Source organism: Triturus cristatus, chromosome 3_1 (genome assembly GCF_964204655.1).
Source record: "Triturus cristatus chromosome 3_1, aTriCri1.1, whole genome shotgun sequence".
In the NCBI taxonomy this organism is placed as follows: Eukaryota; Metazoa; Chordata; class Amphibia; order Caudata; family Salamandridae; genus Triturus; species Triturus cristatus.
This window is the reverse complement of record NC_140583.1, coordinates 328,334,317-328,360,274: the sequence shown is the minus strand read 5'-3', so window position 1 is coordinate 328,360,274 and position 25,958 is coordinate 328,334,317. Positions and strand designations below refer to the sequence as shown.

The following is a 25,958-nucleotide window of genomic DNA, read 5'->3' as shown; positions in this document are numbered from 1 at the left end:
GCGGGAGGTGGGTGGCGGGCAGCAGGCAGCTACGCTTCGCCCTGGTGTGTGCGTAGCGCTGCCTGCTTCGCCTACTTCGGAAAGTGCGAAGCAGGCAGCGCTACGTACACTACGTGGGCGAAGCGTAGTGCTACGCCCGGGGTTAGTAAAAAGTAGCTCTTTGTAAATACATAAACATGTAACAAAATTGCTGTGAAACACACTATCGCATTGTGAATGCGCAATAAGCACAATAACATACTCAACAGAAAATTGAGACATTGCAGTTTTTCATTAATAATGATGATTGCAAAAACATAACACTAAATTCAAAATCTAACCCCAAATTCCCTCCCCACGCTGTGTGTGGGAAACCATCAAAGGTTGAGAAGTGCCACAAACCTTGCCAAAACACAAATTTGGTGGTCACATTAGTGTTCTCGAGTGTCTCAAGCTTGTTTCACTTAACAAGTATATCCAGTGTGACGACAATGCTGGTAAACACCTTGGGAAAAATACATTCAATGTGTGGGCCATGCTGGTAAAATATATTATACGGTTTTTGGAACAACTCAGGAAGTTTGAGATGTCACGTCAATGGCATCTAGTTGCAGAATTCATTAGCATGCTTTGGAATGAAGTTGTAGAGTTTATCATCCCCTCAGCTAAGGATTTGATCGTACCAATCAAGTAACCAGAGATAGGCTGTTTGGAATCTTGACCATATTTGTAGTTTATGGCCACACAGTTCATGCGGGATGTGTAGGAAGGGCCATTACCCTCTGGTTGAACGAATAGAGATACACATCCACTTAAAATGTTCCACCACATTGCAGTTCTCAAACCATGCTCATTACCAAGCCTCTTCCCTGGATAGTAGTGTCTCTTTTTGGAGTGTTGCAGAGTAGAGGATTTCATATTAATCCTTTGGTAAAAGTAAGTTGAAGTTTCCAAGCTAGAATCTTTAAATTGATTTAGCAAAGATACAGTTGTGGGGATACAATGAACTCTGAGATGTTATCGTAGCAGAGGTTTGTTTCTTATGGGAAGCATATCTGGTCATTGTTTGCGAAGCGCTTTGTTCATGTGGTTTATGTGGAGGTTCTGAGGTCTATCTTTCAGGTGGGTGACAGCCAGATGAAGTGGTCTCCTATGAGCTTTGTATGGCCTGGGATACCACAAATTGGGTCTCTCTGAAGTCAATGGGAGGGAGACATGTACTGTTACGTATATGCAAGTTACGATGGGGATATACCGGTGTCAAACTCACAGAGGTAGGAAAATGCTGAAGCTGAATGCTAAAAAGACGGATGTGTTGATCAATTACCAAGACGATTGTGGAACTCTGAGGTTTGGCTAGCTCAGATGGGACATAATACTACCCCAGTGATCCAGGTTAAAAGCCTTGGATTCTGTATTGACAGAGAATTGCATTTCAGGACACAGGTGAACTCCGTTTCCACCACTTGCTTTTAACATATGAGCATTTTATTTAATATTCTTACTTTTATGTGCCAACATCTTCGATTTCAGGTTCTGGTAGACAGGATTATGACAATGCTTTTTACCTGTGCTTACTTCCAGGGTGATGCAAAAACTAAAAGCTGATCATAACACCGTGGTACAGTTGATTTTTCAACCTCTGAAAATGTGCTCAGGAGTCTGAGACTCGGAACAGACTCCATTACCTTCCGAATGCCTACTGGAATCGGTTCTAGGCCCTTTGCCTTTTCCACTGGACCTTCTTTGAACAGGGACTTATTTGCTTTCGTAGGAGACTGGACTATTATGTTTTCTTCTGTCTGACACAGTCATAAGCAAATTCTCTATTGTGGTACAAGCCCACTTGTCTTGACGGCAGGTCCATTTCAGTCCTGACTCCGCAGTGCTAACATCATCTGCTGGAAACTCTTTGTGAGATTATAGACAATGGGTACTTTCTCAGTCCCTTAAGGCCCACGAGTACTGCTAAGAGTTTTGACTGCATTTCATTCTGCATTTCATTATAGACCTTAAGATGCCTTTTGTGTTTTATAAGTGTTTTATAAGTTTGCATGTCTTGACTGTAACAGCATGTTTTCTGTAATACATTCATGCCAGAGATTCAGGACCTAATTTAGAGACTAGGAGAAAGGTGTTTGCTGTCTTGCGTTTGTGACTTATTTTCCTCCTCCTAAAAGGAGGTTGTGGACAATCTGCTGCGTTGAAAGATATCTGCTAAGATGATGGAGCATTTCAAAACAAATTAGCTCTATCTGCCAATGGAAAAGATTATTAGCTGGGAAACCTTGAGCAGAAAATCCACCAATGCCTGTGTTGAATGGTGTCATTTGTAATACAAAACGTAAGCACTTACTTTTACCCCAAGGTTTGGGTACTTTGTCAGTGCACAAATATCTGGTCTCACTAACATACTTATGAGTTTTTTCTACACAAACAAATGATGGAAGAATGCTGAATAAATCCTACATTCACCCCCAGTCAAGAGATCTGGGTTAAATCCATTGTTCTTTTGTGCACAACATAACCCAAGTTTGGATCCAGCCATATACAAATCAGCCTTGACCCTATTCCTCATGGGAACAGTCCAACCACGATCTGCCAAGCCAGGTCATCCCTGGACCGGAAACAAGGATCTTGGGACCAGTTTTGGGGTATTACTCCTCATCAGCCAGACTAGCTTGAATCCAGTGGCACAGTAAGCAAGGGATCTACATCTGGGCATACCTATCCCACTTAGGGTGAAAAGTGCTACGCAAACAAATGATGGAGGGAATGATGAATAAACCATACATTCACCCCCAGTCAAGAGATCTGGGTTAAGTCCATCGTTCTTGCATGTTAATAACTTATACTTATACTTACAATTTCATGAAAGTCTGTTAGTTTCTGTCAGACTTTCATGAAATTAACTCAGTCGGACATGATGGCGAATCAGCCTCTCAATATTTGGTGTTTAAGCACCATCATTTCTGGTGGAGTTACGTACCCATGCTGAAGGTGCGGCTGCAAAGGTTTCTGACATCAGAATGGCTGCCATCCACCTCACTCCAGAGGTGATGACTACGGTGCAAGGGCAGAAGGTATATCCTCTGATTTTTGGCAGATCTTTCCTGGGAACGACCTTTACAACGCGGTCATTACACCACGGTACGTTTACATCGCAGTGAATACAATGCAAGTCGTTACAACGACTTGCGCTGGATGGCGCTATACACTAAGGAATAGTATGATTTACTATTCAATATCTTCCCTACTGTTACGTTGGCTGGAGTTGGAACAGTAATTCATACTATTCTTAAGTCCAGCGCCCTCCAGCACAAGGCGTTGTACTGACTTGCGTTGTAATAACTGCGATGCAACGTACCGTGGTGGAACGACCACATTGAAACATCACATATTCATATTTCCATATGACTCTTCTCATATTCTTTAAACAGATGTGTTACCTTATGATGGCAAAAAGCTAGACATCATGGCCATTGAGCTAATGTTTCTTCTGGGAAAATGTCTGTGTCTGAGGGGCATGAGAGATGGGGAGACAGGGTCTACTATTGTTACTGCGCCTAGCAGTCAAAGTATAGTGAACACTGTGTATATATGATCATGTTATTGTTGTCTGGGACATCGTGTTTGTAAAGCCTTACTATTTGCTTCAATTTTTGGCCCAGGTTATCACTTACTAACAGCCATGTATCTACAAGGAAGACCGAGCCACACTACCAAGTCCACAGTAATAGAATATTGTAATTGTATTTCATTTATGACCAACCTCATTAGGGCACTTGCATATTCTATGGAACAGTTACTTCCATAGGTGTTCCAGAAATGCCCAATCCCTGTTCCTGAAATCTCCCACCATCACTCGAGAACGGTACATGAGCCAGTCATTCTCTGGTAGTGCCAAAAGAATCTGGAACTCCTTACCTCTCTCTGTTCGCCTAACAGCCTGCATAGTCATCTTCAAAAAGGACCTCAAGCTCCTCCTATTTGACAGACACCTGGGTTAATCACCTTTGAACATACATAAGTACTCTCTCCAGGAGACAAATTACCTTAATTGTGTGTCCCCACTGTCCTAATTAATGTTTGAACCGTGTACATCCCTGTCCAATGGCTGCTTTTGTCCTGGTCGCAGCTACTGATGCAATATGTCTGAATGTAATTATTGTAACTTTAAATTGCTCTTGAGTCATGCTACTGTTGTAAAGCGCCTTTGGGCTATGTCCGCGCTATATAAAATTGCAAAAACATATACGTACCCATGTCGATGGACTCATATCCTCTGGGGTACAGAGGTCTGTCAATTCTGGCAAACAACCAGCTGCTCAGAAATATATTTATAATCAGTCGTAGTACACAAGTTCCAAAGCCGAGCATCGCGGAATAAAACAAGAAGAAATAGCTGAAATTCTGGAAAGCTCTCCTGAAATGCAACACAAATATCACAATGTTTATTAAAATTTAAAACAAAAACAAGAAGCATCACAAAAGAAATTTAGCAGTCAAAAGTTGAGATATCAGTCCTATATGGAGACATGTAATTGGTTGGTTAACAAAACAATAATGTTATATATAAATTCCTCTGGACACTAATAGTGTGATTACTGGATTTGAAGTCTGGTTCTTCATTGCTACTACTTCACAGCCGTGAGAAACAACAGTTGTTTTCATTTATTGGGATGTCACAGGGACGTTCAGGCTGTCAGTGCTGCATTGCCACTCTGTTCTAATGGAGAGTATAGAGCACACATTAGGACCATAAAGACACAGAGGGTGGTGGGTGTGCAGAAGAACAACTATAATGTTTATATATCTGGGGGAGGATAGGGTGTAGAAGAGAGGGTGGCTTGGAGTGGGTGAAAGGACACCAATTTTTTTCATTTTGGGAAGGGGGTTGGGATAATGCAGAGGGTCATGAGGATGAGTGGCAGGATGCCTGGTATTTGTTTATTTTTCATTTATTTACTTATTCATTTATTTAATAGTCTTATAAAGCACACAAAAAGGGTTTCCAGGTGCTAAGCGTGACAAAAAACAACAGATTACCAACTTAGTATAGCAATGTCTTCAAGCCTTTGCGGAATGCAAGCAAAGACGTACAGTGCTTGAGGGATTTGAGAAAAGAGTTCCACAGTCTAGGACCCAACACTGCGAAAGAACGCCCTGCATTCCGGGCCAGATGGAACCTAGGTACAATCCAAAAAGATAGATTAGAAGATCTCAAGTAGCGAGAAGGTATGTAAGGTATCAATAGGTCTTGAATGTAACATGGACCTATTCTATCTTTGACCTTAAACATGTAGCAGAGAGCCTTAAATTGAATCAGTTTAGAGGCTGTGAGTCAGTGTAGCTCAAGGAACAGACTGAAGTGTGCTTAGGAAGCTGAAACAGCAATCTGGCCGCCGGGTTCTGGACCATCTGCAGATGCCTTACAGATCCCTAGTCTATTGCCAAATATAGAATGTTGCCATAATCCAATCTAGATATTATCAGGGCCTGAATCACAGACCTTTGGACAAATTGGGAATCATTCAGATGACCTTCCGCACCCATTTCAGCGTCAGCAAGTGGAGGTGACCTTAGTCACCTTAGGTTTCATCCATAGTTTTTCATCAAGAACAAACCTAGGTTCTTAACCTTGGGAGACAGAATGGGTAGAAGTCCTAAAGAGTCTGGCCAGTGTTGGGGGCCCCGGAGTTGAGTGTGCTTATCGAGGACCATGACCTCGCCGCTAAGCTCGAGAGAGTTAACACTCATCCAAGTGGCCACTTGACTCAAGCCCAGGTTAAGATCAGAACTTCCATGATCCTGTGCACTTGACAAGGAAAAAATTATTTGAGTGTCATCTGCGTAAACAAAAGGGTCAAACTGCAGCTCTCCACTTCGTCTGTCAAAGGGTGGATGTAGATATTTAATAGCAGAGGGCAGAGCACAGAACCCTGGGTGACACCTGATGTTAAGGCCAGTTTTTCGGATCTAGCGTTGGCTGAAAAGACTTCATACATGTGGTCCTTAAGAAAAGATGGTAGCCAAGTTAAGGCTTTTCCTTCCAGACCCAGATATGTCAGAAGTTCGAGCAAGATGGAGTGAGACACAGTATCAAAGGCTGCGCTAAGGTGTAACAGAATAGGCACAGGCATACTGCCCTCATCCAGTAGTCGTCTGAGATGTTCGGTGACTTTAAGGAGGGCAGCCTTAGTGCTATTTATGGCCCTAAAACCTGACTGTGAAGGATGAAAAAACTCTTGGGCTTCTACATAAGATGTAAGCAGTGCATTTACAGGCGTCTCCAAAATTTTGGAGAGTCCGGGTAACAGAGATATTGGTCGAAAGGTCAACCAAATCGACAAGTCAAGGTTAGGTTTTTTTAAGAGCAGAAGACCCATAGTGTGCTTTCAGCTCTGTGGAACAAGGCAATCATGTAGAGAGGTGTTCAAAAGATTCAACACCATCTGTAGTAGTATCAGATCCAACAAGCAAAGCTTGGAGGGTGGTAAAGGGTCCAATGGGGAGCCTCACTTGATGGATTGTAGGATAGTGGAGAAGGTGGGAAAGTTAAGCCGGGATGACATAACAGGAATAACATCAGATCACCTCACACTGTCATTAATCTTTTGTTGTGAGTGATTTTATCGGTGGTTAGCACCAATTGTGTCCCTAAGTAAAGGATTGCCCTTAACATTTTTGGACAGATGAAGATGGATGTCTGCCACCTTTTGAATGAGAACTGGGCAAGCTCCTTGTACTAAATCTGAGAGAGTGGGTGAGCTGGAGACACATTGCAGAGGTCAGAAAGTGCTCTGACTACCTTAAAGAGTCACTTGGGACAGTTGTGGGCTTTCGTGATTTTATCAGAAAACACAGTCCATGGTTGTTTTTAATAGCTAATTTATCATTCATTTTTGGCATCTTCAGTATAGGATTTTCTTCAGAATCTTTCTAGTGCTTTACAGCAATTTTTTCTAGTCGGAGTGATTCATTGAACATAGGAAATCTAGCTGAATGAAGTGAGGAAGGTGGCAGAATGACATTCAGAGATTTAGCAAACCATCTTTCAATAATAACCTGATCATACTCAGCGTTCTCCGTTAGATCAGGTTTGGTTTGCACAGGAGCTGCGTATTTAAGGCCGGGACATCCAATTTAGATCAGATCATGGACTTAGCGACTGTTTTGTTCAGCTTTGTAAAACGGTTAGCCGAGATCTGAATAGCAAAAGGATCAGCTAAGTGATCTGACTAGATCAAAGGTATAGGAGCCTCATATTTGGAAGTTTGGATTTAGAAGGTGGTCAGCCTCATGGGTAGGACCAGAATTACACAGGGCCAGGTTCAAAATTCCTAAGTCCTCAATAAAAATAGTATCAAAGCTACACTTTGCGTCTTCCAAATGGATGTTCAAATCCCTGAGCAGTGTGAAATTAGCAGATTTCAAAATGGTAAAGGGCCAGTAGGTCGGGAATGGTGGCACTCAAGTTTCCAGCATAGTTTGGAGGTCGGTAATTCAGAGTGCCAGACAAAGTACATTTGGGGGGAAAGGGTAATTGAAAAAAAGTGAAGCCTCACGAGCAGGAAAAGGGACATCATCATATTTGGGCAATGGGTGTTTTGATAGTGTGGCTGCATACCAGGTGCACTAGAGAGGATACTGCTGAAACTGTCTCTGTGATGAGAGAGGGATGGTAGGATGCCATGCACCGTTTTTAAACTTTGAGTGCTGGAGGGGATGAATGGTAAGGTGGTGAATGGGGCGGCTGACAGAACATGAGGTTTAATAAACACAGTGGGGGGAACACCTTATGACTCTTCTACTCCTACTCAGCTAATGTCAGCAGTAGAAGATGAAATGCGGGAGGCCATACTTGACTCTACTCAATCTCTCCTTAATGTTACTAAGTATTCGTTTATGAAAAGCATCCTTATTAACAGTTACCCATCCATAATTCTACATGAGGTATATCCACCCTCTCCCTTTGCTCCATGCTATTGGATGGATTTACATGCCAAGAGAGAGCCCCGCAAAGCTGCCTGTGAGCATGGGTAGCCAAGCATCAAGGAAAGAGGCGCACATGTGACACTCAGTCCGGGATTGCCCGTCACAGTATGGGCATCTAAAGGGTCACACAGGTCATTAAAAGGGTATAGTGCAGCTGGCCTGGGGCACAGCAAGTTCTTAAAGGGGTTATGCTGCTCTCAGCATGTACATATAACGTGTCTGAAATCTTAATTACCTCCTTAATGACTAATTGATAAAGTCTACCCAAGTAGCTGGATCTTAGGCAAGGAGATCAGCAACTGCCTATTTTGGGTGCTACACTCAATAAATATGTCATACTCACAGACACACACCAACTGAAATTAATTTGAAACTTCAATCCTTCCTTGCCACCGACGATCTAAAAACAGAAGTGCAAGCTCTAGAACTCTGCTGCCTAGATTAAGTTTATATTTTTGGGGCATTAAGAGTATTGAATCATGCTCATCCATTCCCACCACTGTGCCAAGATAAAAATTCTAGGACAGAAACAGACACTTTTAATTAGTGATATTATGCGATTTGGTTATGATTTATCTCCTGAATGTGTTGTTTTGCCCATAAAACCCAGACCAGGTACACTGTGAGCTGAGAGTATAGTTTTCATTTGTATTTCAGCAGTTTAATCTTGCATTGTCAATCTTTAATTGAATTATTTTCTCATAAATTCTTATTTAGTTATTTCTAAACAATCATGAAAATGGTGCTGACAAACAAAATTTAAAATATGTACTCAATGGTTAGTTAGAATGCTGCTCATTTTGATGCAGTCGACAAAGTAAAAGTAAAACACACTTGGCAAATCTAACAGGTCTGGGTGTATATTAAGGCCAGTCTTTAGTTATAGTTGGGAGTCTGTTTGTATTGCTCCCAGCTATTCTAAAATGAAAAACCCATAATGAAGCGACATCCTGGGTTACAACAATATGGAAGAAGGGACTAGGACCCTTTGGCTGACCAGGCTGCATTAGCTGAGTTGATTTGTGCCCTCAGGCAAGAGTGTTATGAAAAGGAGTCAAAAGATGAGGTTTGCATAGTAAGTGGCGAACTTGAAAGCGAAATATTGCATAGAATATACCTTTGATGACGGGCCAGTATTTTCATTGCATATGTTAAACAGACTATGTCTGCATATGTGTTTGCACTGTGTATAAAATAAGTTGTAAATCCAAAGTGTTATTGTGGATGCAGAGTTCAGAGCAGGCATTTGCAATGTAGTTGGTCTCGCCTTTGAAACCTTATTTGTATTTACCTATGCAGCACATTATTGTGGGTATAGCCACATTTACTGTTCTAATGTAAACGAATCAGGGAAAGGGTCCAGTACCACACGCTGGCTGTATGTTTCCCTTTGGGCCTCTTTTGGCCACATAAGGTACTGCACCCTTTTTTACATGTGCATTGAACAAAAGAAATCGATGCAGCGATCTCGGAAGTAGGGGTAGGCAAGCAGTGTAGTGGGGGTTGGGAGTAGATGGCAAGGGGAGATTAAATGAGGGCACTGCAGGAAAAATGAAGCGTAAATCAAATAAATGAAAAAAACAAGCAAAATGAGCAGTGGTCTCGATGGGTGGTGAGGGCCTGAGAACAGTGTTGTGAAACCGGTGAGTGGGGGGCATGGGGAGATTAGGGGACGGCAAGGGGCCTGAGAGCAATGTTGTGGGAGAAAGCGGGAGGCACGGGGAGATTATGGGATGGCAAGTGGACCGAAGTTTCAATCACAAGTAAACAGAAATCGTAACGAGCAGAGGCAGGCCAACCAAACAAAAAAAGAGTGCTCTCAAAGTATTACTAACATGAAGAGTAGGAACACATATAACAGAGGCAGTCCTCCTGGGAGGATGCAATTCCAAAAGAAGGGACTACTAAGTGTAGTCATCAATGAAAAGCCAGCATTTCTAAAAGACAATAAGTGGAACCAATGTTTGAAGCCCATATCCTAGATACAGCATGCACTGCCCAGGCAAGACCTAATAAATGAACACATAAGAGTTATTAGTGAATAACAATATGGATGCCTTAGCATGTCATAAAGACAATCAGCTCACACTTCCTGACCAAGAGAGCCATAAATCAGCAATTAAAATGTAATTTAGTCATTAAAATAAACACATCAAATAATACACACTGACTCTGAAAGCCACTTATCATGTTTCATCTGCAATTTAACAAAAGGGCTTTTTGAGCCCCATTACCAAAACCTAATAGGAACATAAATGGAACAATATCACCACCCTTCACATGCTGTGGCCTTGATTGGCAGCTCACCTGTGCCATTAGAAATCCTGAAAGCACATGAAAGCCAGTGACTGAAGGGGAATAAGCCACAACCCATAATCTCTCTATATAATTCATATGCTACTTATTTGTAGAAATAAGGTGTGTCAAACAGCAGAAGCTGTCTAATTATACCTAAAGAGCAAGTACAACGAATGCCTTTCTGGGCTGCCGATCTTCACCTGGCTGTCCATAGCTGCAGTGCAAGCACACTGAGGTGCCAGTCTGCTGGCATCCTAGATGTTATAACCTACATATACATGTAGTACATCAGAGATAGAACGAGTCTTCTCTGTGCAATAAACCTGAGTGAAAGGTGCTGCCACACGGTCTCTCAGTGCAGTTGGGATGAACAGCAGAACCAACCATCACATGCTTAGAGGAAGGTAATGCATTGCTGTTACAACTAGGGGCATATTTACTAAGATTTAACATGATACTTGCATCAAAAAAGTGATGCAAAACAACTAAGCCTGGGCAAAGCACTACGCTACGCTTGCGTAGTTCGCGAAGTTTGCACTACTTCACACTACGTGAATTGCACGTAGCACAGTGAAAAAACACGTAGCGTAGTGCAGCGGTCATATTATGTTTGCTCGTGGTCCTCAACGACAAGTTGGCGACCGCGAGCAAGCAAAATGACATCCCGTCGAGACTTTTTCCTCGTTCACGATCAGCAACCTCAAGTTGCCGATCGCGAATGTGGAAAATAAACCACCCGGCGAGATTCTCAACGCGGGGAGGTCAGGTTTCTCATTGCGAGTGGTCACGTATGCTCGTGACCGCTCGCGATGAGAAACTACCAGTCCGCGTTGAGAAAGCTGCCACTCGAGTAAAAATCTACTCGAGCGGCAGAAAACTACAGTTCGCAATGTGCAAGATGCCGTTTTCAATGAGTGCACAGTGCCGGATGCTTGTCCGCACTGTGCAATCATTGAAAACGGAATCTTGCACAGTACGAACAGGGTACAACGCAGTTCGCGAACTGCTACGAGTAGCTCGCGTAGTGCGAAGTGCACTTTGCGTAGCTACGCGTAGCGCTACTTCGCGAACTACAGGGTTGAAAACAACACAAAATCTTTTGTTGTTTATTTACTTTCCAGCATAAAACCTGTTTTATGCTAGAAAATCACTTGAAAGTAATGAAAAGCAGCGCATAGCTCTGCTTTGCATTACTTAGTGCTGAGGGGGCGTACCGTGGGTGGTGCATCGACTTTCCCATGCAACCACCCAAGGTTTCTGACTCTAGACCCTATTTACTTAACCTCTTCTGTGCCCATGATAGTCTCGTCATGGAGCACGGTCGCGCTGTGCCCATGACGAGACTATCTCGTCATGAAACCCACCCGCGTGGGAAACGCCCGGCACAGGAGGGGGAAAGGGCGTGGCACCGAAGGGGTTAAAATAGCAGACAACGTTCAGCGTCAGAAAATAGAGCCCATTACAGACAGGTGCTATGAAGGAAAAATGCTTTTTTCTTCTTTATTTTCTGACTTAGCATTTGTGCTGAACTCTACAACACACATACAAAGTGGGAAAATGTTTAAAGTAAGTCTAAGCATAGTATTTTGTACTGGAAGGTCATCCTTCCAGTACAAAACCTATGCTAGACTCATGGAGACACCCTTGCACTATGAAGCAATGGTGTGTCTGTGGCACAGGGCCGCACATTTCTGTGCTAGCGTTAGGAGAGTGCCATATTTCTGTAAATATGGTGCTCTCCTGCTCTCTTCTTATCACACAGCAAAGCATTTGTGGCTGCTGCACTGCGCTGTGGGATAAATTGGAAAATCTGACCCGGGTGTGTTAAGCAGTAATAGTTCTTGAACTTGGTAACTAAATGTTAAGCATTAGGATCTTATTAACTAAATAATATTCAGAAGGGCAGAGGGCGGGGAGTTAAATAGCATTAAATCTCTCTTAGCATTTAAAGACCCAGATATGGCTGTTAGATGGCCACGCTTCTCCCACTATTAACATTTATCAGTTGAGCTGATCAATGTTAATAGTGGGAGAAGCGCCCTTCTTCCACAATTTGTCAACATTATGTAAATATCAAAAATGGCTGCAGCCTTTTAACTGCAAACATGTGTTGAGTCCATACTTTGGAAATGGAAGCTGGTTAATTTCAAGATGATATTGAGGAATGAGTCTTCTTTAGGTTTTGGTGGGAGGCTGGGCTCCAACATTGATGTATAATATCACTTCCCACCTCCCACTGTGCAAGCTCACAACGTTTCCGCATCCCACACTATTTGGGCTCACATCACTCTAAGATCTTAAGGCATCTTTTTTTTCTCCGCTGTAGCAGCACAGTTTGTATACATCGCAATTGATTTTCAAAATACAAATCAAGCGATTCAGACCATAAATGTATTCAATCAATGACCTCAACATGATTTTACTCAATTATGTTGCATTAAAAGAATGCTTTCATATATATTACATAAATTATAAGGCAGCACCTACCACCTAATCCGCATGTCCCTTGAAAAAAGACAGCAGTGGAAAATCCATTGCGGACGAAAAGAAGACAGGTGAGAGCATTAGGCCTCACAATAGTGCATGGAGTGCATGCACAATAGAACAGCAGGGATAAAAAAAACATAGATAAATAGCCCTGAGGAAGGTCCCAGACCCATGCAGACTCCCAACGAGGGCCAAAGCATGTTGGCTCTTTAAAAGGGGTACAACTGAACAATCATATTCAGTAAAACCCAATACATTCCTCCAGAGGCTTTCCAGGCTGCAGTATTACCAAGATAGTTGCCTCTCAGAGGTCCTGTGGGAGCTCCCTCTTTAAATAGGTGTCAGCGTACAACTACAGGAGGAGGTGGATTAGCAAGGGGAAGTATCTTTTTTAGAGCTTAAGTGGGAAGCCGTTGGGGCCCGGGGTTTTGCCAGCTAGCATGGACAATATATAGCCTGTTGGAGCTCCCCTGCAGTGAGTGGCAGATTAAGGTCAGCACTCTCCCCTGGGCAGAGCGTGCAGACAGGCAGATGGCGAATGAGAGGGTTTGCCCGCTCCAGAGCACAAGGCTCCCGAAAGGTATAGAGGGCTTGAAAATAGGAGGCAATCTCGCCCTCCAGGACTTCCGCCTCCTTCAACATGTCTCCCTGCATCAACCACAGTTTCATAACTCGGATATAGGGCAATGAAGTCGCCGGGTTTATTACCCAATTTGTGTACCCGGCCCTAGGAGCGAAGCCGGCTCAGAGCTGCTGAATCCATCAATTTTTATTTGAGAGTCATGCAGGCCCGCACCAGGTCTCTTTGGGCTTTGAGCGATGAATTATCAGAGGTCCTTCGCTCCAGGTCTCTAATGTCATTCTCCAGCTTAACCAGTTGTGCCACTTTGTGGCTGTTAAGTTTGCAAAGAAGGGCAAAAACTTTACCCTTAGGGACCGTTTCAAAGGCCTCCCACAGCATGGCGGGGGAGGAGGCCGTGCCATCTTTGGCTTCAAAATAATCGACAATCGAGCTACGGATCTGTTCTGCAAACTCTCTGTCCAACAGTCACCAGGCATTCACTCTATCTACACCCCGTTCCGCACTATGGTGTCTACCTACTGTCAGTAGTATCGGGGAGTGGTCTAAGAGTGCCCTAGGAAAGACCTGTGTCTGTGTTGCTTGGCCCACCTCTGAGGAAGGTAGCAAATAATAGTCGAATCATGAGGATGTGCCATGGGGAGATGAGTGAAAGGTATATTGTCGTTCTGTCTGATACTGCCACCACCAGACATCTACCAGTCCTAGCACAGTCATCCACTCTCTCAGGAAGTGGAGCAGGCCACATTTGAGCCAGAGGTTGTATCCCATTCAGGTTCCATCACCACATTGAAGTCCCCACCAACAGAGTAAAGCTAGGGGCAGCCTCAGTCAAACAGACCGCAACTGCCTCCAGTGTGTCACTAAGCAGTAAAGGGAGCACATAGATGCTCCACAGCACCCAAGGCTAATCCTCCAAGGTTCCCTGTAAGACCTCAAACCACCCCAGTGGGTCAGAGTGTACTGTATAACCAGTCAGAAGAAAGGACTTATGGAGGAGGATCACCACACTACTGGAGCCCTTTGTAAACCCTGGCGTAACTATGGCACTCCAGGAAAGAGCAGTTCTTGCCCAGCAGTTGTGTCTCCTGGAACAAGAGCGCCGCAGGGCGTTGGCACTTAGCACATGCCAGAACAGCCCCCCTTTTGATTCTATCATTGAGCTCAGTTACATTTCAACTGAGTATTGTGTACTCCCCCTACGGGGCAGCTGCTACGGGTCCAGTCATTTCACCCAAGGAGTCATCATGAGGTGCCCAGTGGGGTACCAAGAGGCCCTCAGCAATGCACAAGCGTCAAGCTCAACAATATACCCTGAAAACAGAAACCAACAACCTCCATAATCCACAACCAGCAGAGGATGCGTCCACCTCACCCTCCAACCTTATTCTTCCCCCATAGAAGTATCTGTCACCCCACTGTGTACAAAGACCCAAAGACCCCAATCATGACACAACAGAACAATATATAGTCCCCAGTCACCAAGATGTCGGATAACTTAGCATGACAGCATTCTCTAGCAGCTGAAGCGTAGATTTACAATATGGCAATACTGATACAATAAAGAAGAGAGGAACCGATCAAGGGTCCGGCAGAGTTTCAGAGGTTCTGAAAAGAGCTGGCATGTCAGAAAGAGTCACCTCCACCTCTACCGTGGCCAAAGTTTCACCAATGGGGAGGGGCTCAAGGAATTTCGCCTCACATTCTGGCCATAATGAGCTCTCCGGGAGGTAGTGCGCTGACTCTAGGTGCATGGGCTGGACGTGGCAGAAGCGGTTCCTCCAAATTCACCTGGTTCACAGAACCCTTCTGGTGCAACAGATGCCGTTCTCGCCCACTCCCAGGCCCACTCTCAGGCCTGGTCGATAGAGTCGTAGAAATAGGTAGATGAGTCAAAGATGACCAGGAGGTGGGCCAAGAAGAGTTGTGCATATTAGATGTTAAGCTCCTGGAGCTTTTGCCCAAATTCTTTGAAAGAGCAGCACCGCTGCTGGACCGCTCTTGTGTAGTCTGGGAAGAGTAGGATCTTTGCATTGTGGTATCGTAGATTGTGCTGATTTCTACGCTTCGCGAAGGATTGCATCTTGAACATGAGGATTGAGAATCCTCACTATCACCGGACAGGGGGAGCTCCTGGCGGAGATCTCTTTGTCAGGGCCCAGTGCACCCGCCCTACCACAAAGCAACAGGACAGCTTTCCGTCGGGATCCAAGACTTGAACAACTCCTACAGGAAATCGTCCATCCCAATACCCTCCACCCCATCCTTGAGGCCGATTCGAAGTAAATTATTTGGCCTTGAGAGATTCCCAGTGACCTCCGCCCTGTCATCAAGCACAGCCACCACGGAGAGGAGTTTAGAGACCTGGCGCTTGAGCTTTTCCACATCGATTTCAGTTGTAGGAATCCACGCCTCTGTCTTGGTCACCCACTGCGGACGCCATCAACCTTAGTTTCCACTGCCTCCCTGGAGTCCTTATTTGCCCGGAGGAAAGTCCGTGGGGGTCTGGCTGAGTTATGTCGGTGGTAGGGAAAGTCCCCCATCTCCCCTCAGGTACCAGACGCCGGTGTGGTAAACCATTTTGGCCTAGGTGACCTTCGGTTGTGGAGGCCAGTCCTGTCTCATTGCCAAGTGGAAGATAGCAAAGCGTGGAAGGATCAAGTGCCCTAGGTAGCTAGTCTGCTTGCTCTGGGGCAGTATGAGCAACCCGCTCCCTGGTCTAGTGGTCTCTCTAGGGGTATATCGCAACCCTCCCCTGTAGAGCACTGATGCCGGAGGGGTCTTGATGCAGGCGAGGCAGAGAGATGATGTGGTACTGGCCCGCTTGCCCCAAGGCAGCACAAGCAGTGGCAGGTCCGAGCGCCCTGAATGAAGTTGCAAGATTAGGGAAGTCAGATGTGCCCCAGCAAGTAGAGGCCTGGTGAGCGGCCAGGCACCACTCCAGCTGCAGCAGAAACAGCGGCGGCCAATCCAAGGTGCTCTGGACATGCACCTCTCCACAACCACCAACCAGGGTGGGGGGAGCATGTGCTTCAATGTCTCCTAAACTCAACCCACTCAGCTAAGAGGCTATTGTTCAGGGGCCCAGCCACTCCGGGCCACGCAAGGTTCCCGCTTGGATATTCACCAACTAGCATCTAGGGCGTGACTGGTATTTGCCACTGCTAGTCTGCTGGAGTGCAGTCAAGGCCTGCCCCCTCAGGAACACGCCCATATATTTTGGTCTTGTCACCAACAGGGTCAGATCAGGTGGCCCCTCAAGTCCATCATTCGCCTGCCAGAAGAGGGGGCAGCACAGGGAGTCGGGCAGGACAGCACTGGGACTAGCCTTCTCCTGCACGAGGGACCCGCTGCAACAGTGAGTCCTTGGCAGATTGGGGAGTCCCCTGGTGCCCTCACCACTCCTCTGCTAGCAACAGGCCCAATCTTGTCACCCAAGGCAGTCTCCCTGGGGGCCCATAGACACAACGTAGCTCCAGCGCATAGCAGTAACTGTTTTAAACCCCCCCCGGGAGTCCACTCATTTTTTCTTTTTTGTGGGACTTTGGATGCAGGGGAAGTGCAGAGTCCCAGGCCAGCAGGACCTTTTCCACTCACTAGGACTCCACTGGAGTGGTATTCCCTCACCCAGTCCGGGGCACATCCAGGAACTCCCAACCCCTGACTGGCTGAAGACTCCTGGTAGGAGGGTGCAAGAAAACCCAGTCTCGCAGCTCCAGCTGGAACAGCTACTCCACCCCAGGCTGCCCACTAGAGCATGAGGGGGGCATACCCGCAGGTCCGCCCACCACAGAGGCCCGCAGCTCACCTCCCTGCACAAGGGGTCCCGTGTTCCACAACAGGATCCCCAGGGAGAGGCACAGACACTACTCAAGCCCCACAGTGGGGAATGCCTTAGACCACACTGTGGCTAACGGAATTCCATCTCATGGCCAGCATCTTAAGACTCGCGGCGTGGGTGTCCCCTGCACCGGGGCAGCATCACTGCCCATCAAGCAGAAAAGGTACCCCCAGATATATGCCTGCGGGTCTCAAGGTGCTTGTTGGTCAAGCACTGAGTCCTACCGGCTGCTGTCAGGAAAGATGGTGAAAGATGTGCTACTGTAAAGTAGTCTATTGCCTGGGTTAAATAGTGTGTTATTTGCCATATTTCTACCTACAAGGAAACCATTCTGATCGTTTTGAACGACCGAAGGGACTACTACTGCACGAAGATTCGCTAAGATTTCCGTGAACATCTTATAGTCACAATTAAGTAAGCTGATTGGACGATAAGAGTTCACATGTTTTTCTGACTTGCTCTTCTTCAAAAGCTAACAACTACCGAGTTCGTAAATGAGTTAGGAATTTCACCCCCAGTTCAAAATTCTAATGAGCAATCTAACTAAGAATGTGTTCAATTGTGGCATGACAAGCTTGTATACTTCTGCAGGGAACCCATCGTTGCTGCAAGCTTTTGCATTGGGGGAAGAGTTAACAGCCAATGCTTCTCCTGGACCAATCATTGCTTCCCCTTGTCCTGGGCTTATTGAGCCCCACTAACCATCTTTCAACCGTCTCCAACGATGTGTTATAAGGGTCGGAATAGAGCTTTGTACCGAGATTATAAAAGACAATTATTATTTCTTGCGGCTGAGTCGCAAGCCTGTCTGTGTCTGGATCTTGAATCTGCTTAATTAAATTGACCTTAGATCTGCGCTTAACTGACCAAGTTAAGTATTTACCTATATGTATGTTTACTATATATATTTTTCAAAATTGAATTGTGGTTTAATATCTCCCTTAAAGTGAAGAGATCCTGAAGATTATATTTTGCCTCACCTCACACTTGGACTCCCTTGTGGCAAATGTGTTGCAATGATTCTCTGTACTTCCGCTCGGTCCTCGAAGTTCTATCTCCATGGCAGTCTCTCCTGTGTGGCAGTTAGAGCCAGGAGAGCTGACAGACTGGCAGCAGATGTTGGTGGTGCATCCTGAAGACAATAAATCTTCCTATTGATTACCAGTGTCTGTCCATGTAACACTGGCGACGAGTGATGCTTGTGGGAACAAGCTCACCACCAACTCCCCTTTTATTGGACCCGCAGAAATGATTATTGCAACAATCTGAAGCAAGCAACCATCGTATTACAAGCCTCAACACGACTTAGAGATTCCGCGACTTCTACATACACTGTCGTAATCAAGTCACGTCAGCAACGTGAACGTCATCACATCATGTACGCATAACCTGCGTACCGCCATCTTTGTTGCCTTGTTTCCTTGACAACCATCTATACAGAGGACAGAATTGGATCCTGAACACGGAACAAGATCCTAATGCCTGATTAATTGCGGGAGAACTGTTCGTATGCACTACTTTATTACAACTGTGTCCTATTTAAAGTAAGGGCCTGATTAATTGCAGGGAGCCTTGCACAACTGCATTTAATATTTCATTGTTTTTTGTAATATAAAATACAGTTGCTTTGTAATTCTGCCAGCATGACCGCCACGTCAATGAATCAACCTCCTCCCTTCCTATGTGAAAAGGATGAACCACTATTACCTGGAAAAGATGGAAACTATTGTTTGATTTGTATTTAATTGCAATTGTAGGCGAAAAATGTTCTGCACATAGGAGACAAGCAATCCTTCTCCACAATCTTGGAATTGAAGGGCACAATATCTATGAAAGCATTGATACAATTCCTGTAGGTGAAGGTGATGGTCAACTCTCGGACGTATTTGAGATGTCCATAAAAATGTTGGAAATTTATTTTGGTCCACTAATTAATGTTGTCTTAGAAAGACACAAATTCTTTATGAGAATCCAGGAACCTAATGAAAAGGTTGGGAACTATATTGCTTCATTAAAAACACTTGCCCGCACTTGTGAATTTGGTAAACTGACTGACTCATTGATACGTGACCAATTAGTTAGGTGCGCCAACAGTTCAAGAGTGCAGGAGAAGCTTTTATCTAGGAACCGTTCCCTCAAGGAAGCCATTGCTATAGTAGAAGGAATGGAACATACTTCTGGCTGGGTTAAGGAAATGAAAGCTCATAAACCTGTGACTGATGAAACTCTTACTCCTAGTAGTATTCAAGAACTAAGGCAGAAAGAAATTAATCAATACTCTATTGGCAATATCTTCAAAATAGTACGTGGGACTAGAGTCAAACCATCCACTGACTTTTCAAGAATGAAATGCTATAGGTGTGGGAGTCTTAACCACTCCTCTAACTACCCTAATTGCTATGCTAGAAATACTACCTGTCACAAGTGCGGAATCAAGGGTCACTATGCCAGGGAATGCAAGTCTGCACAGTAGAGAATGTTGAGACAGTCTGAGAACAGTTATGTTGAGCATAAGAGGTGATGGCATGGTAGATGTGGGTCTCATTAGTATGCCAGAATGTGAAGTTGTGATTGGTGATAAATTATTTGTGGTTCTGGCTGAATCTGGTTCTCCCTTTACTATGTTGGGCAATGAACAATGGGACAAAACATTTCCTGATTTAGAGCTTGCTGCCCCATATCTTAACCCAGTCAGCTATGGTGGCTCACACATCGATGTGATTGGGTATGCCATCATGAAAATACACTTCAAGGGGAGGGAAACCATTGGAAAAATCTATGTGGCCAAACGATGTGATAACCTCCTAGGTTGGAGGCATCAAAGAGATTTGGGGATAATTCTCAATCCCAATGCTCGTTTTCCCTCCTAGCAAGTCATGTTGGTTGATGACTCTGCAACATCCAATAGGTTTTTTGAGGAATTTCCCCAAGTTTTTCTGATAACCTTGGCCTACTCAAGGATTTCGAACATCATATTGTCCTTAAAGAAAAATCATTACCTATTGTACACAAGGTTAGGAAGGTCCTCAATATGATGTTAGAACCTCTAAGGAATGAACTCAAGAGATTGGTAAATTTGAGCATCATTGAGGAAATTGAATCCTCTGAATGGTTGGGCCGGTGGTTTTATCCCCCAAGGATGGAGGAAAGAATATCAGAATGTGTGTTGACTTGAGGAGTCTAAACAGGTGGATATGGGTAGCCCGTCAACCACTTCCTAATAATGCAGAGTCTATTAACATGCTGGATGGCGCTAAGGCCTTTAGTGTATTAGACCTGTCTTCAGATTACCACCAAGGACCCCTCCATCCAAACTCCAAGCACTTAACATCGTTTGTAACACCACTGGGGGCATACTGTAGAATGCTGTTTGGATGAGCCTCAGGGGCTGCTTGTTTCCAGCGCATTATGAAAATAATTTTTGGAAACGTATCTAGCATCTTGTTTTTCCAGGACGACGTTTTAATCTATGGAAAGAATGACTTGGAACATGACAAGGTCTTAAGGGCTGTTCTGCAAAGATTGTCTGACAAGGGTTTGACTGTAAACAAACTGAAATGTAAGATTGTTGTATCCTCTGTCACGTATTTGGGACATGGTATTTCTGGGGAGGGTATCCAACCTAAGCTAGACCTCGCCAAGAATATTGTTAATACCCCTGCACCAACTGATAAAGAAAAAGCAAGTGAGGTCTTTCCTTGGCCTTTCCGAGTTTTATTCGAAGTTTGTTCAAGGTTTTGCCACTATTGTTGAACCGATCAGAGCCCTTGTGCGGGCAATAAGACACTTCAAATTCTACTTGTGGGGCATACCTTTCCTAGTGAGATCTGATCATCCCCCTTTGGTTCAAGTGTTTTCTTGCATGAAGAGTGAATGACTGACACCCAGACTTAAACGATGGAGCGAAGGTTTGGAAGAGTTTAACTTTCAGGTACAATATCTTCCTGGTTCTGCCAATAAAGCTACAGACTATTATCAAGACTGCCAATTGAAAGTTGCAACGATATCCATGACATTGAACCTACTGGGGTTTTGATGGGTCAATGAACCTTCTATTCAAGAGAATTAATGGGAAATGGCTTTATCTGAAGATGTGGTTCTACCCCTGGTGGTGGATTTTGTCATCAAAGTGTGGCCTGACTATCAAGAATGAACTCACCTTGTGTCAAGGTCAACTCATGCGTGGTGAAAGAGTTGTACCCCCTTGTATTTTGAGGTCCAAGCTTGTACACCTTGGTCATGAGGGACACTTAGGTAGAAATATAGACTTCGTGAGAGGTATTGGTGGCCTAGGATGGATAGTCAAGTGGAGAAGGTAGTTAAAGATTGTTGTCAATGTGCTATTAATGACAAATCTCACGTCACCAACACTGCTCCCTTGTCTCCCATTGAGATCCCACATGAGCCTTGGGTCAAGTTAGGATTAGACCTCATGGGTCCCTTTGAGCTATTAGGACCCTCAGAGAAATTTGTGATTATTTTAGTAGATAACTCATCTAAGTGGGTCTCCAGCAAATGTGTGAGTTCTGTTAGCACCAGAGTGGTTCTTGATTTTCTTAAAGATGAGTTCATGAGTGAGGTTGTTCCCTGGTTCCTCATCACAGACAATGGGGTGAAATTCATCTCGCAAGGGATGCAAAACTTCTTAAAGGACTTTGGTATAATTCATCAAAGGACCGCTCTTTATGCGCCGCAGGACCGCATGGAGTGCATGAACAGAGTATTCAAAGCATGTGTGCAGAGAGCAATTGAAATGAGAGTTACTCTTAAGGGTGTTCTGAGGGACACTTGGTGGGCACATCGCACTGCCCTCAATAGAGTCTTGCAAAAATCTCCTTTCCAAATATTGAGAGGTAGGGTTGCTTTGTCCAAACTCAATCCTGGTTGGTTACCTTTCATTGAAGGTTCTGTTTTGGATAAAGAGGAGGTGGGTGCCAGAATTGAGTCTTACCAAAGGTGGCACCGGAATTGTATCACTGAATTTATGGGCCCATTTGTTATAACTTCGGTGAATAGGAATGTAGTCACTGTCAACAATGGTGGTAAGTGGAGCATGTCCCGTCTTGTAAAATTTCAAGGTGACAAATCATTACTTCCTACCTGTCCAGATGTTATGCCTAATTCCAATATGCGAGGTTCTCCTCCGAATTCTCATGCACAGGGTTTATCTTCGAGTGCTCGTTGTCCTTCTAAACGTTGCAGAGACTATGCTATGTATTGATGCATTGCAAGTGTTGGTATTAATTTATGAATTGTTGTATTATTCTTCTCACCCCTCTTTTCTTCCTTTTCTTTTACCTTTTTCTTCTTTGTCTGTTAATTAGCTTTTTCTGTATTTCCTGTTTTCCTTGTATATTTAGTAGGGGGGATGTGTTGTAATGATTCGCTGTACTTCCGCTCATGCCTCGAAGTTCTATCTCCATGGCAGTTTCTCCTGTGGGGCAGTTAGAGCCAGGAGAGCTGACAGGGCGGCAGCAGATGTTGGTGGTGCATCCTGAAGACAATAAATCTTCCTATTGATTACCAGTGTCTGTCCTTGTAACAAAATGCTATATATACCACTGTTGCATGATTTAAGACTTGTTGTATTTGATGGTATTTATTAAGCCTGGGCAAAGCACTAAGCTATGCTCGCGTAGTTTGCGAAGTTCGCGCAACTTCGCACTACGCGAATTGCACGTAGCACAGTGCGAACACGCGTAGCGTAGTGTTGCGTAGTGCTGCGGTCATTTTTTGCTTGCTCGCGGTCCTCAATGTCAAATTGGCGACCGCGAGCAAGCAAAATGACATCCGGGCGAGACTTTTTCCTTGTTCGCGATCAGCAACATCAAGTTGGCGATCGCGAGCATGGAAAATAAACCTCCCGGCGAGATTCCCAACGCGAGGAGGTCAGGTTTCTCATTGCGAGTGGTCGCGAATGCTCGCGACCGCTCGCGATGAGAAACTACCAGTTCGCGTTGAGAAAGCTGCCGCTCGAGTAAAAATCTACTCAAGCAGCAGAAAACTACAGCTCGCACTGTGCAAGATGCCATTTTCAATGATTGCACAGTACCAGTTGCTTGTCCGCACTGTGCAATAATTGAAAACGACATCTGGCACAGTGCGAACAAGGTACTACGCAGTTCGCGAAGTGCTACGCGTAGCTCGCGTAGTGCAAAGTGCACTTTGCGTAGCTTCGCGCAGTGCTACTTCGCGAACTACGCCCAGGGTTAGTATTTATTCATCTCTATCTCCCTCTGATTTGTCAGAAAGGCTATCACTTCTCTCTTGAAAAAAGCCTTCAAGGCACCCCAAACTGGAAACTTAGGGCCAGATGTACAACCATTTCATTTAGCGCCTCGCAATTTGCGACACATTGCGAGTCAAAAATTGCGAGGTGCTATATGAAATGTACAACAGTGTGTTTAACACTGTTTGCGATTCCCAATGGGATTGCAAATTGCGAGGCTCATTAATAGTAATGAGCCTCTCGCAATTTGCGAGCCGATTGGGAATGCCAGCCCTTCCAGAGATGGTGGCCTGCTGGGCTCAGCAGACTACGATGCATGGGACTGCTTTTAAATAAAGCAGTGTTTTTTAAAATGCAGCCAGATTTCCTTAAAGGAAAACAGGATGCATTAAAAAAAAATGAAACATTTTGCATGTAATTGCAAAGGGAAAGGGGTCCCACGGAGACCCCTTTCCCTTTGCAAATTCATTACCACCTACTTCAAGTAGGTGGTAATTGCGAGTGCTTTGCGACCCCAATTGGGGTCGCAACATTTGTACATGGTTTTGAGACTCGCTATTTGGAAGGGAACGCCCCTTCCAAATACCGAGTCGCAAAACCTATTTAGCGAGTCGCCAAAAAATTGCGACTCGCTAAATAGGCTATGTACATGGCCCAATAGGATTTGCATATGCAAACGGGTTCGCAGACCCATTTGAGCATGCAAAAACAGGTCATACATCTGGCCCTTAGTCCGGAGGTATGTTCCGCTCTAAATAGGCCTCAAGGCATTTGGAAAACCCATTGATCATTTACTAATAAGGATTTATTGAAAACCCATCTGGAATTCTCATACCACTGATCAACAAGAAGAAGATTAACTGAAATTACTGAATAATCTGAGAATAGATTTACTATTATTTCTGATTGGACTCTTTAGAGAGAGTGTGAGATTAACAAAAAATAAATGTGTGAAGACAAATACATTTTTTTGAATAGAGGTGTAAGACCTGTCCTTGAGGTGATGCCTACACCAAGGTTCCACCAAAGAGAAATATTACATCATTACACTCAAAAGCCTAATTGATTGGTTTATTCTGCAGTTTATTGGCATGACATGAATCCAGAGTGCTATTGGGGAGGATATTAAAATTTCCCTGTATCACGAGAGGGCCGGACTCCTCTTATGGAAAATTATATCAAGATTGGAGAGTCTGAGGTGAGTCCTCAACAGGGCCATAAAAATGAACAAAGTTAATCAACTGGATCGAAATTTTCAGTTGCACCCAAATCCACCCGGCACATATATTTCTGTGGACCTTGAGTACTTTGCGTTGCAATTCCTTAATGACTTATACAGCCACCCCCCCAATACCCGCATTCAAAGAAGCATAGATTTAATTCTGAATATAGCCAGGGACTCTCAATGGGGGAGCTTAATTCTTTAAATGTGTCTCTTGAAAGAGATTTATATTCACCTGTAACAATCTAAACCAGGAGAGCATTGCCCAAAGCCTAAATCTATTGTTGAGACCATTAGTATTATATGAGAGGCTTCTAAATCGTCTATGAGCCATATAATACCATTGACATGATAAACTATTCTTCCCCTCACAACTCTGCCACATCTTTTTGCGATTTCCTTACACCTCCACACTTACTACCACACTCATCCCTCAACCCCATTCCCCACTGTCTCCTTCTTCTACACCTCATAGTGCAGTTTGCACTAGAGCTCTCGAAGGAGGCTGCCTTTGCCCTTGTCCTCCTCTTTGCTGAGTGCCTTGATATGGCAGCCTGAAACTGTCCTCCAGGGCTTGCTATGGCCTTTTAATGAGCCAATCGTAGGCAGATTGTTCCTTAACATTTTCACTCATGTGGTTCTCTTATAAATCCATACGATACGAGCCTGGGTCCATAGCCGCTCCATAGCTGGCCCTTTCATTTTGATAGCTCCTTTCTATGCAGCTGCTGGAGGAGTTCGTTAGCTTGCTCCACTAACCCAAGTACAGGAAATTGACCTTTCAGGAGAACCTTCAATTTAGATTGCTGCACCCTGGCTGCCGGAATGCCTTGTTTTTAGTACAGTTCAAGCATAGATTTGAATTCTCACTGATGGCAGGCTACCTCGTGAACATGTCTGAAAAGATATTAAAATGTCCCTTGTCCTATATATGAAATCTCTTTGACTTTATAGCCTCGGATAGAATTCTTATTTTCATTTGGAAATCCCCAAAATTAACCAGGAATGTACGAGGATCTCTGGTATTCGAGGGCTGAGAAGAGTGACTCAGTGGAAACATCTTCTGTCTTAGCCTGACTCTTTGGAAGAACATATTGCCAATCCAAACCCAAAATAAATTTCATTGAATCCTGGCCAGTTTCTTGCCCTTCTGGTATCCCTACAAAGGGCAAATTTGAGCGTAGGGATCAATTTTCCATGTTGTCAAGCTTCATCTGAATCTCTACAATCTCTTGTTTATGTTTAGCTGCATAAGAATCAGAGATTTTTAGAAAGTCCTCCAATTTGGAAATGTGTTTGGTCTGCTTCCACTAAACTTGAATTG

The 25,958-nt window shown here is 44.4% G+C and overlaps 1 protein-coding gene across 1 annotated transcript in view; it reads right to left on the bottom strand.

Annotated features, from left to right (window-relative positions):
* The window catches only part of LOC146860197 (stimulated by retinoic acid gene 6 protein-like), a 425,550-nt gene that overhangs the window by 28,405 nt on the left and 371,187 nt on the right, over nt 1–25,958 (bottom strand). The window contains exon 16 of the mRNA XM_085646323.1: nt 4,242–4,405. Coding sequence (XP_085502449.1) covers nt 4,242–4,405 — 164 coding nt within the window. The remainder of the gene's footprint in view (nt 1–4,241; nt 4,406–25,958) is intronic.